Source organism: Miscanthus floridulus, chromosome 6 (assembly GCF_019320115.1).
Source record: "Miscanthus floridulus cultivar M001 chromosome 6, ASM1932011v1, whole genome shotgun sequence".
Lineage (NCBI taxonomy): Eukaryota > Viridiplantae > Streptophyta > Magnoliopsida > Poales > Poaceae > Miscanthus > Miscanthus floridulus.
The window spans coordinates 141,710,402-141,727,851 of record NC_089585.1 but is presented as its reverse complement, the minus strand read 5'-3'; the positions used below and the strand labels follow the sequence as shown (position 1 = coordinate 141,727,851).

At 45.9% G+C, this 17,450-nt stretch overlaps 2 protein-coding genes and 1 pseudogene across 3 annotated transcripts; 2 read left to right on the top strand and 1 right to left on the bottom strand.

Annotated features, from left to right (window-relative positions):
• The first annotated feature begins 3,100 nt into the window (after positions 1-3,100).
• On the top strand, positions 3,101-6,656 carry LOC136457168 (pantoate--beta-alanine ligase-like). 2 transcript variants are annotated; one of them, XM_066457213.1, is made up of 5 exons: positions 3,101-3,565; positions 3,804-4,372; positions 4,763-4,876; positions 5,754-5,885; positions 6,296-6,656. In XM_066457213.1, exons 1-5 carry the CDS (start codon positions 3,247-3,249, stop codon positions 6,458-6,460), a joined length of 1,299 nt encoding a protein of 432 aa, XP_066313310.1. In that variant the 5' UTR covers positions 3,101-3,246; the 3' UTR covers positions 6,461-6,656. The 2 variants fall into 2 exon arrangements, with proteins under 2 accessions (XP_066313310.1, XP_066313309.1); XM_066457212.1 differs by having other exon boundaries at positions 3,426-3,565; positions 3,780-4,372.
• A 204-nt stretch (positions 6,657-6,860) lies between these two features.
• LOC136457169 (uncharacterized) lies at positions 6,861-10,814 on the bottom strand. Its single transcript, XM_066457214.1, has 7 exons — positions 10,388-10,814; positions 9,787-9,886; positions 9,584-9,704; positions 8,897-9,018; positions 8,342-8,463; positions 7,791-7,950; positions 6,861-7,569 (listed from the first exon to the last, which is right to left on the bottom strand). Exons 1-7 carry the CDS (start codon positions 10,524-10,526, stop codon positions 7,443-7,445), a joined length of 891 nt encoding a protein of 296 aa, XP_066313311.1. The 5' UTR covers positions 10,527-10,814; the 3' UTR covers positions 6,861-7,442.
• Positions 10,542-12,977, top strand: LOC136461394 (uncharacterized; annotated as a pseudogene).
• Positions 12,978-17,450: the final 4,473 nt, after the last annotated feature.

Here is a 17,450-nt window from a genome sequence, read left to right as displayed (position 1 = left end):
ACGTGTGCGCCCGGGACCTAGCAGATCGCGTGGTTAGCCATCCGAGGCCTGATTTGGAACGCGCAAAAGCCCCTACCTGGCGTGCCAACTGTCGGTATTTCAAACAAACACCGGCTAGTAAATTTATAATTGTTGCGCGTTATGCTCGGATGGTGTACTAAAGGACACAAGGTTTATACTGGCTCGGGCAGAATGTCCCTACGTCCAATTTGTTGCTGCTCGTGTTATTAGTATCGAAAAAGGTTCGTAGTAGGGGGTACAAACGGTCGAGAGAGGGACATGTCCCAAGTCTCTGATAGAAGGGTCGAAAGGACGCCAAGAGCTCAGTTGTTGCTTGGCTGTGTGTTGAGTGCGGAATTGATCCGTCGTCTTATGCGTCAAAAACGATCCGTCCCTTTAGTGGGGTGCCCTGCCCTGCCTTTTATAGACCAAGGGGGGAGCAGGGGTTACAGACGGGAGAAAGAGGAAAAAATCAAAGGTAGAGAAGGTCCTTCGAGGGAGTCGGGTCTTCCTTTTCCCCTATGCCTGCCCTGCTAACATGGCAGACCATGTCAGAAATGACGTGTTCGTTGATTGGGTGCGTCCCATCCTACACCGGCAGACGGTGCGGCATGCCAGGGAGCCGAGCTGTGACCCTTCGGGGAGTAGACGGGGAAGTGACCATACGTCCGTCACTGTAGATGATGTGAGTTCTGTCTTGGATCGTAGTGGTTGTCGTATGCTCGGTTTAGTATCCACGTCCGAGGGCTGATGGTGGCGCCTACAACACTGTGGGACAAAAGTCGACGCCTACAACACTGTTCGGGCTCTGTCAGGTCGGAAAGGGTCTAAAGCGCCAGTCCCGTTGTATCCTAACAGTACCATCCTGTAGGCATGCAGGGCATGGCCCTCGGTTCTGCGGTTGACTCGAATGGTTGACTCAAATGTCCTGTCGTACCCTGTGCTCGTCTTTTATGAAGGAGCAGGGTGTGGTCATCGGGCGAGGTGGAGCTTGCCCTCAGACGTCGGGCGAGGCGGAGCCTGCCCTTAGTCGTCGGGCGAGGAGGAGCCAACCCTCATACGTCGGGCGAGGCAGAGCCTGCCCTCAGTCGTTGGGTGGGGCGGAGGCTGCCCTCAGACGTCGGGCGAGGCGGAGCCTGCCCTCAGACGTCGGGCGAGGCGGAGTCTGCCCTCGGACGTCGGGTGAGGCGGATCCTGCCCTCGGACGTCGGGCGAGGCGGAACTAGCCCTCGGACGTCGGGCGAGGCGGAACTAGCCCTCAGTCGTCGGGTGAGGCGGAGTCTTAGCCCTTGGGGGTCGGGCGAGGCGGAACCAGTCTTCTGTTGTTCGGACAAGAAGTGTAGTAGCGTTCTTGTCTGACCGAAAGCGTTAACGTTCGATGGTTATTAATTTCACCTCATCGGGTACCCCGATATTAGGTCCCCGACAGCATTGTAGCGAATCCCTTTTGCGAGATGACAAACGAGCGAAAGCCAAGTTTGATGATGGCAAAATTGCCATTTTCTCCTCCCCTCGTGCTCCTCTGTATCTGGTCGTCCTCCGCATCTGGGGCGTCGTGCTGGGGCTCCCTGACGACACCGAGGAGGGGCGCACGGTGGAGCTCGTGAAGTCTCCTACCAGGTCGTCACCGGCAAGGACCGGCCGTGCGCGCCCTCGTCCCCGGCACCCACCCCACCAGTGGCTCAGGCTGCGGCCGAGGGCGTGGTGGCCACGAGCCGCGTGCTGTGCCATCTGCAGAGCAGGTCGTGCCGCGAGGAAGAGAGCAGCGACGCCGTACCCCGCCTATATCCTTCGATTCAAAGCTCGTCGTTGCGGGGGACGACCGCTGCCTGCCATTCGACGCATCGTCCGTCGACTTCGTCTTCGCGGGACGCGCCCGGCCGACCTCGCCACCGAGGCCACGCAGATCCTGAAGCCCGAGGGCCATCTCGTCGTGCTCATGTCCAGCGCCGCCGACGCCTACAACCTCCGCTCGATCTAGGCGCTCCTACCGTCCCTACGCCTACAGCCTCCGGCTTGTCCTAGCGCTCCAGGGTTTGGGTGTTAATTCCTCAAATTAGATGGTTCCTCGGGCCGATTTGACTGTTTGCGGTCTATTGATGTGTTAGTTTTGTGCTTTTTCTTTTGATTTGTGCTTCTTTGGCTCCAATGTCGGGTGGTGTTAAAACCAACCTGAGCAGAATACTGAGCAATTCGCGTTCTGATGTTTTGATTATCTATCCTCCCCCTGTCCCTGTGTATTGTTCGTTGATAGGCTAATGTTTGCAGATAATGGCGTCCAGTCTGAATTTAGGCAATAGGAAATATTTGTGCAAGTCAAAAAATCTGGTTTGTTGTCAAAATATTTGTGCAAGTCCACTGAATATATGATTATAGAGTAGGCTTTGTGGCGTCAGTGTTGGTTTGTTGTCAGATTCAGTCGCCATTTCCATCTCATTTCTGTCTCGAATTAACTGACACTTATGTTTTTCACCGCATGTTCGACGAAATTTCTTAAGGCCGGATGCCGTGTATTCGATCCAGTCCATAGGCGTTGGGGGTGGAATGGAAGAGAAGTTATTTAATTATATTTCAATCCATTTTAACATACGCAGACTACGATAAATACATGCACATCTAAACAAGGCTTAAAAGGTAAAGTTACCGATCCAAAAGAGAGGTGACTATATCAAAATAAACTAGACAACCAAACACATTGTGGCGACAGTCAGACTTAAATAGTACACAACTAAATAACTCAATGTTGTTAGCTACACCTCAACCCCAGAAAACCAAACACACCCACGCTATTGTACAAGTACGAACTATTTCCGGGCTGCTGCTGCCGAAGGCTTGCCAAGGTGGGTCGTCGCCAGGCCGCGCTACTTCGCCACCGCGGTGACCATGCTTGCCATTCCGGCCATCGCCGGACTCACTGTTGACGGGCACTTTGTCGGGCCGAAGGGCGCCGTATTTGCCGCGGCTGTGGACGAAACTGCACGTTCGCCGAGCTGCCGTTTCTGCCGCCGTGGCTTGCATTGGGCGGCGCGGCTCAGAAGGTGAGTGCGTTTTTCGTGCTGCCGACAGGGGACGACGACGACTGTCTGAATCGTCGGGCCGACGTGCTTCGATTCAGCTTTGCTTCTTCGTCCGCAAGGCTCCGGACGCTGCTCCAACCCACCGGAGTCAGCAGAAGACGAAACGACAAGTCCTGAAAATTTTGCTTTGGATCAGTACGAGCTGTTGGATGTGAAATGGAGGGATGAGATGAGAGCTAAGTCACCAGAGGCAAAGTTACTCAATCCTGGTCCGCGGGTGCAGCACCGCCGCCGCCTCCCTCCACCCTCAGCGCCTCCCCTGGCCCAGATCCGCCGGCGGCGGGCAGGTCCCTGCCGGATCTGGCCTCCACGACCGCACCCCACCCCACCGCAAGGCTCCAGAGCTCCGGCACGCCGGATCTCCAGAGGCTCCCGCCGGCCGCCGGCAGCCAGCAAGGCTCCAGGACGCCGCCGCTCTCTGAGATCCCGCCGTTCGCCTGGATCACGCCTCCCTCCAGACTCCGTCCGTCCTCCACCAAGCTGCCGAGGTGAGCACGCCTCCACCAAGACGCCGTAGCTCTTCTGGTAGTTGCAGAACACCCTGATGGGGATGCTGTCAACGTATCACCTGCGTGTGCATTTCATATCATTTTTTTGTAGCTCATAGCTCATAATCAACGTAGTGTAGGCCATAGTGTTGTTGGTAGAACTCAGTGGCTGTTATTGCTGCTAGAAATTCAGAGTCTGTGCATCTGATTCCAGTTTGACCCATGGTGGCGGCGGCAGTACATGAGCCGGAGGTGATCCGCGACAAGGCGGCGATGCACGCATGGTCACGCCGCCGCCGCGTGGAGGGAAAGGTTGTCGCTTTAGTCCCCACAATGGGCTTCCTCCATGAGGGTCACCTCTCGCTCGTCTCCGCGGCCGTGGCGGCCTCCGCCGGCCCTGTCGCCGTCGTGGTCTCCATCTACGTCAACCCCAGCCAGTTCGCCCCCACCGAGGACCTTGCCACCTACCCCTCCGACTTCGCCAGTGACCTCCGCAAGCTGGCCGCCACCGGGGTCGTTGCCGCAGTCTTCTGCCCCCCAGACCTCTACGTCCGCGGTAGCGCTGACCGCCCCTCTGCGGCCGGCGTGTCCGGGGGCGCGGTGTCGTGCCTGGAGGATGCCGGTGGGCATGCACACGAGACGTGGGTTCAGGTGGAGCAGCTGGAGAAGGGGCTGTGCGGGAGCAGCAGGCCCGTCTTCTTCCGCGGCGTGGCCACTGTGGTCGCCAAGCTGTTCAACATCGTGGAGCCGGACGTTGCTGTGTTCGGGAAAAAGGATTATCAACAGTGGTGCCTCATCTGCCGGATGGTAACAACTTTGACATCGATACACAAACATAATTTCTTCTGTTTACAATCAGCAATTGTCAAATTTCAATAGTTCAAGTACATATCTGCAGAAAAAGACAGCCATGGCAAATTGAAGCCAAATAGGCCTTAGACCATCAACCATTCAGACAATTACTTTTGCTCTAGACCTCTGGTTTATTGCTGCTTTCACCAAGCTGAAAACCTGGCACCAGTCCCCCTAAAAGAAAACAAAAAAGTTGTCACGGGATGTCTCTTTAGAAGCCAACTTTGCTTGTTTTCTGTTTTCATGTTCACTTCAACTCTAGCCCCATGTAATGTGTCTTACCTATTTATCTCAGATCAAGTTTATTTGCTTTGTGTTACTGATACAAGCTCTTGCTGTTTTCAGGTTCGTGATCTCGATTTTGCCATACAGATAGTTGGTTCGGAAATAGTGCGAGAAGCTGATGGTCTTGCCATGAGCTCTCGCAATGTAAATCTGTCAGAGGAGGATAGGGAGAAGGTCTGTCTTTTACTGGAAGTTGCATTTTGTTTTTGCAATGAACCTTTTTTTTAATATGTTGTACAACAGTCACCATAAAATAGAGAGGTGAGTTTTAAGTATTTTGAAGAAAAAAATTATAGTGCAGTTTCTTCAGTGTTTAATTTAATCAGGTTGGACTCATGCAGCAGCTTACCTGCAGTAGGCATGGTTTTAAACTATACTCTGTTAGAAGTGTTTGTTGAATCTACGTAAAGAGCTGCAGAAATAAGTTAGACAACTAGTAAATTGCCTTGCTGTTGCAAGGGTTTTGCTTCGACCCAAGTTATGGACAATTTATCATCACAGCAATCTTAAGGCAGTTCATATAACTAGATAAGAAGGGAAGAATGGGATTTAATTGTCAGTTTATCATCACAGCAATCTTAAGTCAGCTCATAGAACTAGACAGGAGGGAAGAATGAGAGTTAATCTGCAAATGCAAACATGATGATTTTGGTCTATAGTATAGTGTGGTAGTCGACTGCATGTAAAATTTCTAGAAGAAACCATAATTTTCGAACTGTTACTCATTATGCTGATTTTCACATGTACTATATATTACCCCTCGCTGTGGTGTACCTTCCATGCTATAGATCAGAAGATGATGGTAGCTTTCTTGTTTCATTGTTAGAATTTAACAGTTCGTTTCTTCCCCCCCCCCCCCCCCCCCCCCCCCCCCCCCCCCCCCCCCTTTTACAACTTAACAATTTGATTTGTCTGTTAATAATTTTGCTGCATATATGGATTACCTGCGGAGGTACAACATACGAGGAATGTAGTAAATCAATTTTTTGTAAATATCTTTGTTCCTTCTCACAAGAAACCTGGCTGTTAACTGTGGTCATTCCTTCATTAGGCATTATCAATTAGTAGATCACTGGTGGATGCTAGAACCGCCGCCCTCAGTGGAAGCAATCATAGCCAACATATAAAAGATCAAATAGTGCAGACACTTGCTGAAGCTGGTGGCCAGGTTGACTATGTTGAGGTAATATGTTGTACTATGTCTCTGTGCTGCTCCTGAGCAATACTACGTTTCGTAGCTATTCCATTAGCGATTGAGTTTTCTGCTATCTCACCGATCATAGGTTTTTCATCGTACTGTGTTTCTTTTAGTAGTGTAGTGGTGCTGGGTTCCCCCTGGGGAGGGGAAACTGCTGAAATATGCATGACTGACATGTTGCAAATTTATTGCCTCCAAATGACAGGAGAATTCAGTACAACTAAACCTACCCTTTTTTTGTTATGATGAGAACCCAGTGCTTACCTGATATGATGACTACTTCTACCTGTTTTGATTAGGCTATTCTGTTAGGTAAAGCATATATCGATGATGATCAAGTGATTCCATATTTATTGATTCAATTCAAAGTCGACGTTTACTTGTTGTCAATGCAGATTGTGGAGCAAGAAAGATTGGTGCCTGTGGAGAGGATAGACCGGCCTTGTGTAATTTGTGTTGCGGCGTGGTTCGGAAAGGTCAGGCTAATTGACAATATCGAGATCCAGTCGACGTCCTCTGATAAATATAACTCCGTTGTTTGTCTATCTGCTGAGTCTTGATGAAGGAAGATGTAGACACGGACGGCTTCTCGTTGTGCAACGAGTATACCGACATGCTGAGCCTTTCTTGTCTCAAATACTTATTTATGCCTGCTTTTGCCTGAGTGGCTAGAGTTCTTTCTCTGAATAACAAAAATGTTATGATTATATAATCTAATAAACTGAAAGGTAGTCGACGCTCAGAGTTGGCCCGAAACTCTGCTCATGATCAAATTGCACCAATCTCGTAGCACTGCCCACCGAAGCCAAGATCATGAGTACGTGTGATCTACAGGATCAGCACTAGGGTGATTGATTTTGTGATTATATATCAGGCATGCGTGGCAGTTTTCTGCACTATGCACAAGAAGGATTAGCTAGGCACGTAGGATATACTTATGATAACTTGAACAGACATACGTACAGCAAAATAAATGCTTAATAATCATAAAACATCTGCTTTAATACCATGTACACAAAACTTCCAATGAAGACAAAAATATCAGCCACAAGATACTCAGATTACTAATGAGAAAGGCTCACGGCACAAGGTGAGCAACCCGCCGGATGTCTGCGATGCACATGCACTGCAGGACAGGACTCTTTCTTTTAGGCTTCAACAGCACTTTAACCCCTCAGTATGGGTATGGGAGATGCCGATTTGCTGGCAAGTGTGTGTTCGTTGTTTCAGGAGCAATATAATCTCGCTCTTCATGTTCATAGATCGATCGAGTACAGAACTATATCATGCATCTTGATCCCAACGCAAAAAATAAAAAATAAAAAAAATGGAACGACTGATGAAATAAATAATTGCTTCCGATACTTATGCTGCTTCTATTGCTATGTACAAGATTTGTCTGCACCCACAGCTTTATCAGCGACTCTGACTAGCAGCACAAGTGATAAAACTCAACAGCTTGGGTTTCTTGATGTTTCAGACGTGCCCTGCTTTTCTCCCATACACTCGTACACGTGCGCAGCATGTTAGCTAGATGCATGTTTACTGTTCAGATGTAGTATTTGAAACAGCAGCGTAGTTGCAATCCACATCAACTGTGCTGCTGTCTTTGGAACGCCTCTCTCTCACTGTAACCCAACTGATCTTCCACTTCTGGAGCAAGCTTACCCTGCATGCCACAAAATTTCGACAGTAAAAAAAAACCACATATATAGATGCAGTCATTTAAATACGACAATTTATGCATATCCACAGCGTACTCAATGCAGTAAGTTGTCGTGAATCCTACGAGAGCAACCCAAGATGGATGCAACCAAAAAAAAAAGCATGTACATTCTTATTGATGGACCGAACAACGTTTGTTCTTCAACAAGCAGTCTAGAAGCTCACCTTTCTGGTTCAATAGTCCTTTTAGCTAGCATGAGAGCCAAGAAGACCGGTACCATCGCAGCACATAGATGCTTAAGAGTATGACCACTAACAATCTGAAGAGTCCAGTTATAGATAGGTTTGTCGGCAGCCTCTTCCACTTTAGCAAGGAGGTAAAATCCTGAGATTAATTGTTTGACAAATCAGAACAATCCAGATTGCATAACTTGGATCAATGGTAAATTTTGCTTCCAAGAAATTCCTAGCAGTTAGTAATACAGATCCGTTAGAGTGGGCAGCTGCTGTTGCACCAAAATCCAGGAAACATCATTTTTTTTGTTGGGGGAAAAAAGAAGACATGAATTATTTTGTCAATGATAAATCATATACGATAAGTGGGGATAGAAAAACTCCCGCTGCTGAGAGCCTGTGCAATTGAAGAATTCAATAAGTTGCAAATACACGTTCTACTCCATCTGAATGTAAGTCCTAAGCTTTTCTTAAATTAATGTCCAAATTCCAATAGACCAAAAGAACAAACATCACAGTGGCATTGAGAAACGCTCACAAACCTGCTGCCCACAACCAGTAGCTTGAATGTGTATACATCGGTGGAATTACTATAGCCATCACAGGTAAAGCAATGCATGGAACAAACTGAACCACTGCATACGGGCGAAGATCATCAAAGTGTCTGCATAGAGGATAGACAGTGAAAATTGAGGGGGTTGAAAGCAATATATATATATAGAGAGAGAGATCTACTGTTCTATAGTTGGCCACAGAATAAGTTATTCTGTGGCCACTTTGAGTTACGATAATTACTATACTAATTTACGAGATTATGGTAACTCCCTCATAAGTGATTTACTATAGCATTATGGTAAGTATCATCTTGAATTATAGTAACCCATGTATCGTAAATGTGTATTGTCATTATCGTAAATTGGTACAAACATTATCGTAAATCAAGGTGGCCATAGAATAAGTTATTCTGTAGCCAGCTATAGAATAGCCTTACCGTATGTGTGTGTGTGTGTGTGTGTGTGTGTATATATATATATATATATATATATATATATATATTCTCTGAGGGAAGAATATTTGAAAACATAGGAAAAACTTGCCTCCAATACATGATGCTCAAGGCACCAGTAATCACAAGTGGTGCAAGGGACTTTGCACCTGCTCTCTCATCAACCCTTTCAATGATGAATATAGCCATGACAGAAGTGAAAGCAATCGTCATCTAGAAAAAGAAAACAATTATGTCAACCTTCACCATGTTAAAAAATCTAGAACATCTCCTTTGGCTTTCTTCTATCTCTGTTTTGTTACTGTGCAGGTTTTTTCCCTTGCTTTTTAGGTCCTTGTACCTAAACCTGTTCTTTCTTTATTTTGTTAATAGAAATTGGCATGATCTGGTGATGGTTCGTTCAGGGGGGGAAACTAGAACATGAGTAATGATAAAAATGTAAGATGACTTTTGATGTCTAAAGCTCTAATGTGAGGTGGGCTAAAGTTTAGAGCTAACTTTACACCACATGTTTGGAGCTTTAGCTCTAAAGTTTAGAGGAGAGGATCCAAACAGGCCCTTAGTATGTTGAGGAATATCAGGTAACTGATCCTAGTTGAGTAGTGAAATAAAAGACAGTTGGCCTCTCCATGATTTCGTTGCCAAAATTCCCATGATTGTGGTACATTGCACACACCGAAACTATGGGACTCCTTAGAACTAAACACAAGTAGAAACTATGGGACTCCATGGAACATAAGGCAAACATAAGGTAGAGCGAGGAAAAAAAAAGACTCACTGGCAGTCTGTCCCAAACTAGCGTGGCATCATTTGGGTTGAGATGGTAATAGGAAGAACCAAATCCAACAGCAGTGACGCCGGCAAAGAACAGTGTCCAACTCCAGAGCTCCCCCTGCGAGCTGGCAGCAAGATTACTGTCAGAGTGCTTTGAGTCTGTGACTCAGAACAGGAGTGAAACATGCATGAGCAGGTGTTCAGCACCTTAGCCTGAAATAGTTTTTGTAGTGGCACAAGATGAGCCCCGTGACGCCAACAAAAAAGAAGGGGATGTTTGAGATCACATTCAAGGTGTTAGGAATCCCTGCAGCAGAGATGAAGGGTTAGATCGAAAGGGTGACACCAAATTTCAGCATGGCAATATGTTGTTTAGATAAATATATAAACTCAGTATGGCAGCATGTCCATGCCATCTGTCGATTATCTGTACCATCAGTATCGACTAGAGCGTACAAGCATTTGATCCAGCTACCGATTCAATTAGCCAGTAGCATCAAAATAACATGATACAATTCTGAATTTCTGAACGTAGTGGCCAATTAACCATCAAACGCACCGTGCAGTATGACAACAAGCGAGGGTCACGCCAATTAACCAAGTTTGTTTCCCCTTTTGAACTCAAGTTCATCCGTAGGTAGAGATTCCATTTAGTATGAATCGAAGAAACAAAATCGGTAGGGCAGAGCCCACTGGGAATTCAATTCCTAGCTAAGCTAGGCATACTATAGTAGGCACTAAGGCGCGGACGGGGGGGCGGGCAAATTGAGGCACGGAGGATGGTGGTGGCGGGTAGAGGGTACAGTACCTAGGAAGAGGGTGCGCTGGTCGGCGAAGTCGTGGTAGGCCTCGTCCTGCGGGATGGCGGGCGTGACGAGCATGAGGACGACGAAGATGGCGGCCGCCACCGCCCAGGCCACCCACTTCTTCTTCCTGCCTGCGTCCATGGCCCCTCCTCGCGGATGGCCGGCGGCGGCTGGGTGAATGGTGATGGATCGGGATTCGGGAGGAGAGGCCTGGCTGGCCGGCGGCGAGGTGGGGTAGAGCCGTAGAGAGGGGCGGATCGGCGACTCGGCGTGGGGATTTGGAATTCTTTGCTTGGCTTCCGTTCGCACGCTTGGCTAACTCTTGCGGTGGACCTTTCACGCTCGTACGGCCTTGTTTTTCTTAACAGATCTTGTTTGGTTTTAAAAATATGTATCTTGTTTTTCTTAACAGACCTTTGAACTTGCCTCCGCCTCCGCTGGCTCTGCCTCTGTTCCGTGTGCCAAACCATCAGTTCTGCGCTCCACGGAGCGAGAGGTTGTCAAAGCTGCTGCCTTTCAGATGGCTGCTGTGGCAGCAAGGCATCCCAACCCTGCTGCCTTTGCGCTCTTTGCGTCATCAGTGCTTCCTGATGTGGAGCCTGATGTCTCCCGTTTGCTAGCCAGCAAGCGCAGCCTCGACATCCGTCGCCTCTACCTAGTGAACTGTCCTCACACCTTTCTCCGCCAGATGCGAGCCCAAAGGTCAGCCAGTTCATCTCTGACAATAAGAGAGGTGCCACAAAATGGTGTAATGGGTTGCTTGAGATAGCAGATGCCGCACTTTGCAAGTTTACCAGCGAAACTGGGCTACACTATGAGCTTCATACCATATATGGTGATAGCTTACTGGATGATGAGCGCTTCAACAAATATTGCCATATCAATTTCATGGTGCAGCGAAAGGAGGATCATAGCTCTAGTTCTGGTGCAGGACTGGGATGTTGCCTATTTTTCTTTGCTGAAGCACCTTTTCACCACAACTTTCGTGAAGAGAATATCTCCATTTGCTGCCTGGTTGAACCTTCACCACCGGATGTTGGTACTGTCAAATCTCAATGCTCTCTCCATTTTTTTTTCTTTTGAACTTAAGGACTGCATATGCTGCCATATTTGCTGTTTTGATCTGTAGCCTTTTCTTAAGAACTGTTCAAATAGACACTGCCTCAGATTATTGCAGATTTTCTCATACCAAAACATTTCCCAGAAATATGTTACATAATTCTTTTGACACCTTGGTAGTGGAACTTATTGATTTGTTCCTTTTAAAATGCTTTTGCTTCCCTTTACTTGCGAAGAGTGTTTTCATTAGTGGAACCAGTCACTTCTGTGACCCTTATTGCAAGATGTATAGTTTGGATTCTAATTGCTGCCATAAATTTAGTAACCCCTCACTTGATCTTGTGGGGTTTAAGCTGCATATCTGGTAACCTGAGTATCTTGCGACTAGTATTTTTTGTCTTCACTAGAAGTTTTGGCACAGTTGTTTCACAACAAAATTTCTGAACTGATGATTAGCCTATTACCCCCGGAAGTCCGAAACTTGAATTTCTTGTGCGATTCTAATTTATCAAAACTGGCATGCTGAACTAGAATACATGATTTGCTGAAATGAAGCAGATGCTTTCTGTTGAAGCCTGCATTTTGTTTATCTTCCTGGTCGTTCAAGTTATCATAAATATATATACAGTCTATACATGGCTAACCCTTCTTGTGCATAACGCAGATAACTGCCACACATGCCTGATGCATGAATACAAAATCGATCACCCTGCTTCTGATCCTGTAGATCACACTCATGATCTTTGCATTGGTGGGCAGTGCTACGAGATTGGTGCAATTGATCATGAGTGGGATTTTGGGCCAACTCTGAGCGTGGACTACCTTTTTTTTTATTCCGACAGGGATACTGGTCTTGTGGAATTCCTGCACAATTATTTTGCTCGCATTGATGCCTACTGTGCTGGTCTGAGCGACAATGAAAATGATGCCCCTTGGGCTGGAAATTATTGCAGACAGCTTGCTTGACAGTCATGACCTACACTCGGTAAATCTTATCTGGCAGAATTACTACACCAATGGCAAACTCCCTGGTGCAACATCCAAGGGTTCTGGTGGAAGGGACATTTTGAAGCTTGTTGATACTTATACAAAGGGTACCTCGCAGAGCTGTATTTTTTTGCCAAAAGTAAGAGGGTAACCCTGTACAAGGTGTGCATCCTTGGTGCCACAGCAATTCTTTCAATTACCACCATCGATGCAACCCTTCACTGAGTGGCAGCAGATAGAAGGTCTACTCCAAAATATCAATTTGCGGTGATAACGATGTGGATGTTCATATGGGGTTATTACAGTTCTCCTGAGTCAAAGCATATGGAGTAATGAATAATGATCAGTTATTCGCAAGTCCACCTGGTTATCCAGTGGATTTGGAAATTATGTTGTCAGGCCAAGCTCAAATTTCTTTCTCTGAAACCGAGTCAACACGTGAGCTTCTCAGGAGAAAAGCATGCAATTGCAGTCTTACAGTTGTGTGCCCTGTGATGAAGGTGTGGATGAAGCTTGCAACATCTGTTACTGTAAAACCAACCACGTGCTGGTTTGGCTCGAGTCCTTTTGTTTCAGTTTCTTTCAGTTTGAGTCTTCCTTTGGTCAGTATCAGCGGCTGTTATGCTGTCAGTTAAGGAGGTAGGTGGTGTTTAGATCCAGGGTGTAAAGTTTTGGGGTGTCACAATAGATGTTACATGGGATGTCGTATGGGGTGTTCGGATACTAATAAAAAAACAAATTACAGAATCCGTCAATAAACCGCGAGACGAATTTATTAAGCCTAATTAATCCGTTCAGTAGCACGTGTGTTACTATAGCGCTTTGTTGTCAAATCATGGACTAATTAGGCTTAAAAGATTCATCTCGCTAAGTAGTCGTAATCTGTGCAATTAGTTATTTTTTAGTCTATATTTAATACTCTATGCATATGTCCAAATATTCGATGTGATAGAATGTAAAGTTTTGACAGAGAAACTAAACAAGGGCTTAGTCGTATCCTAGTTTGTAGGACCAGAGACCATAATGTCCAGACCAATAGGGTCATTATCTCTTCATTGTATTTAATTTATTGCTTATATTATATATATAAAGCACTCTGCTGCTTACTTGGCAGCGCCAACTTCTGTACCCTTAGTTCTTGCAATTTAATTCTTGCACTGCTCTTTCTCAAAATAATAATATTTGCATCGTATTGGCTTTAGATTGAAGCAATCTATAGCCTGCCCAGTGCCCAGACTCTAGAGTTGTTCAAATCTACATTTTATATGGAAATCGCTGTGTTAATATGCTGGAGCATGGGAGACGAGCTTCGGCTCGACTGGTCAGGCGGTGAGGCTTGAGGCCTCAACCTGCCGACCGGAGTTCAAGGCCCGACGAGGGCAGAATTTCTGGTACCCATTAAAAAAATCCCCTCGCCTGTCTTGAGTTTCCCAAAGCACAGGCAACAGACCGGCCCACTCACAGGGTAACGGGCCCCTGTGTAAGGGCGAGACACGGTGTTTGGGGGGTTTTCTCGGCCTGCGTGAGAAGGTCTTCTTCCTTAAACACAAAGTTGCGGGGGCTGTCTGCCCACCGTATGCCGAGTTTTTTTTTTTAATATGCTGGAGCATTTGGACCATAAGGCCCTGTTTGGGTAGCTGGCATTTTTTTAGACCTGTAATTACTTTACAACTGTAAACTTTAGTGCACAAGAATGCGGCTGATTTTTTTTTTCTTCCTTGGAATTAGTCGTTTAGGTAAAGAGAGAAACTGCGTGTGTCCAACGTAGTGACTACTGAGGGCGACGCAAGGGCGCTCCCTCCGCGCCGCCACCGGAAAAGTCATGCTATGCAAGGTTCAGGTGTATGAGTTTGCCCTGGTTATCCATTGGGCAAAGAAAACTATCATCCATTAATCTCCCCCAATGGCAAGCTTATAGTTTTTTTGGTTTTATAGTTTTGTTTCCTCTACCTTTTTCGTTTTTTAATATGTTTTAATTTAACATAACATGTAAGGCAGTTCTAACCCATGGTTTCTATGGATGGTTTCTTGAGTAGAAAGTGATAACCAAGGCAGTCCTAACTCATGATTACTAGAGCAGTAATCTGTAGTATAAATATGGTGTCTAGACTATAGGTTACTTGAGATTGCGCTCAATTTTATAGTTAGTTGTGGCAGCCCTAGGGGTGACAGCCGTTGTAATCCACCATGTTAGGATTGATGTTCGTAAAGCTTAGGCAGCCTTCCCCCAACTACGATTTCTCATCCCCTCGAGAGTTGGAAATGTATTGTTGATTCAAAATGTTATTGTGTATGATCGCTATATTTACCCATGATTAGTTATACCCTATAGAACCAAAGTAATAGAGAAGTATTTATGAACATTGAACTCACCCGTTGTCCTCTCAACTTAGCTAGACTACTCATTTATTATGTAATTCTCTTAAGTGAGAGTCATTATTCATAACTCTTATCATAAACAACATTTACCCCTACTTTAGTTTAGTTAGTATAATAGTTAGTAGATACATGATGGTGAATTATCAACTTCTTTAACCATTGTTTCCCTGTGGATAAATACGATACTCTGGAATATTTTTGGGTGAAAACTACAACGGTATCCGTACGCTTACAGATTTATCTATGTGCGTTTAAAATATACCAACACCGGATCCAAAACATGAACGCCGATCAAAAACAAGTACTCCATCGGTCCTAAAATAAGTACACTTCTAGAGTTTAGGTAAGAGCGTCCCCCAATATGTAGCTATTTTGCTAGCTATTCTGATATGGACAGAAAAAAAGTAGGAAAAGAGAGTAGTCACTAGCGACCTACGTTGCCAAGATATGGATACGAGTATCGGATACGATACGTATCGGATACGCAATTCGCTAAAAAAGAGTGACACGGGGATACGGCTAGTATATTTATAAAAACAATAATTCATATATAAATAACTCAACAATCATCACATGGGTCCATCTACTCGTGCCAACAAAGATTAGACAAGAAAAAAATAGATCAGAGAACATATATTGTACTGTGTGTCTTGCCTGACAGCCTGAGCGTCGAGTGTCTTGCCTGACAGCCTGAGTTGCAAGCATCGAGGCGTCCTCAATATCAATACGATGGGGATTGGGGAGGAACCGACGAAGCGCTGGCCGCTACGTCACGCACTCACGCACGACGTTGGGACTTCAGAGGCCGTATCTAATTTGGTCCATACGTGTCCGACACACGTATCTGAGTGAATACGTATCCAATATTTTCCAGGCCTTGTTTAGATTGCAAGTTTTTTTCACTCTCTCTCCATCACATCAAATCTTTGGACACATATATGGAGTATTAAATGTAGATAAAAAAATAACTAATTACACAGTTTGATTGTAAATTACGAGACGAATCTTTTAAGCCTAGTTAGGCCATGATTGGACAATAATTGTCAAATACAAACGAAAGTGCTACAGTGCCAAATACTGATTCCTAACCCCAATCTAAACAAGGCCCCAGTACGGATTGGATACGTATCCGAGCCGTATCCATATCCGATACGTGTCGGATACAAGATACGAACCCCTCTTGAAGTATCCGCGTAGCTCGCGACGAACAAATAGTTGATCTATTTTATATAGTCCAAGAGTTTGAGAGAGAAACATGTAGGTCTAATAGTATATAGAAAAATAAAAATATATAAAATAGTATTTGTTTTTGTGTCTCACCTCCATGTAAGCTACCTACGTAGCTAGCACAATTGTGGACGTCTCAAGGAGATCAGGGTTTGTGAGAAATTACATATAAAGGTATAATCATTGCGCCTTAAAAATGGAGAAAGTAGAAAAAGACAAATAAATAAGTTTGTCTTATCTAGATGTACACTTATTTTGAGATAAATTTTAAATTCTAGAAGTGTACTTATTATGAGACGGAGGGAGTAGGGAAACGACTAGTACATGAAGGCGTTGCCAAAGGGTATCTACCCTAGTGGTTAGAGCACCTGGGTAGCATCCAGGCCTGTGTTCGACTCCATGTGGGAGTGAATTTAAACCGGTGTAGAATAAAAAAATAAAAAATAGGTTGGGTTCCTCGCTGACTTCGGGGAAAAAAAAAAAGATACATCAGTTTTTTTTTTATATGGTGGACCTTGGTTGGGCTTAGCTCAACTGCATGCTCTGTTCACTCCGGGCCTTTCGTTCGGCGTTCCGCTCGGCCCGATATGAGGTGCCGAATCGCTCGCGGGCTGGGAACTCGATTCCATAGGACTAGGAACGAATGAACGAAGGCCCATCCCAGTATGGTCGCGGGAGCGTCTGAGATTCTTCTACACGGGGCACGGAAGGCTGACGAAACTGAGAGCGCTCGCCTACGCTGGCGCGCCAGAAACTATCGACCGGAAAAGCCAAAAAATATCTCACCACATAGATTTTTTTTTATTTTTAACACTTTTTGAACTAATTTTAAATCTAACACTGTTTAATTTTTTTTTTCAAAACTAACACTTTTGACCGCACCTATTTCCCTGGCGCGGCGAAATATCTGTGCCGCGCCATGCATGGTAGCGTGACAAGAGGGATGACGTGACGACGACCGGGGCGCTGACCGAGTGGCCTCGTAGACGTCGACTTCTCCTGGCCTCTCCTGCCGCGCCGTGAGGGATGGCGCGGCAGACCCTGCTACGTCACCGATCAACGCCCCGGTCGTCGCCACGTCATCCCTCTCGCACGCGCCACCATGTATGGTGCAGCACAAGTATTTCGCCGCGCCAGAGAAATAGACGTGGCCAAAAGTGTTAGTTTTGGAGAAAAAAATTAACAGCGTTAGATTTAAAATTTTAAAAAAGTGTTAAAAATAAAAAAAATCACCACATACCTACATGTATCTTCCACGCTGCCAACCTGTTGCCACGTCAGCACATCCCAACGAACACGCAACCGGCCTCTTATCCCCGCGCTGGGCCTGATCTATCGCTACGCTGCCAGACCCTCTTTTGCAATTCAGTCCCTACGGTCCTCTGGAATTCACTGTCCATTAATAAAGTTTTA

What these genes read in the sequence shown, in the direction of transcription:
- LOC136457168 (XM_066457213.1), top strand. Translation starts at nt 3,247, where the DNA reads ATGAGAGCTAAGTCACCAGAGGCAAAGTTACTCAATCCTGGTCCGCGG. An exon ending in TCCTCCACCAAGCTGCCGAG is followed by an intron (nt 3,566 to 3,803) that starts GTGAGCACGCCT and finishes TGGCGGCGGCAG; the next exon opens with TACATGAGCCGGAGGTGATC. An exon ending in CAGAGGAGGATAGGGAGAAG is followed by an intron (nt 4,877 to 5,753) that starts GTCTGTCTTTTA and finishes TTCCTTCATTAG; the next exon opens with GCATTATCAATTAGTAGATC.
- LOC136457169 (XM_066457214.1), bottom strand. Translation starts at nt 10,526, where the DNA reads ATGGACGCAGGCAGGAAGAAGAAGTGGGTGGCCTGGGCGGTGGCGGCC. An exon ending in TTGAGCATCATGTATTGGAG is followed by an intron (nt 8,464 to 8,896) that starts GCAAGTTTTTCC and finishes TCCTCTATGCAG; the next exon opens with ACACTTTGATGATCTTCGCC. An exon ending in AGGACTATTGAACCAGAAAG is followed by an intron (nt 7,570 to 7,790) that starts GTGAGCTTCTAG and finishes TGTGGCATGCAG; the next exon opens with GGTAAGCTTGCTCCAGAAGT.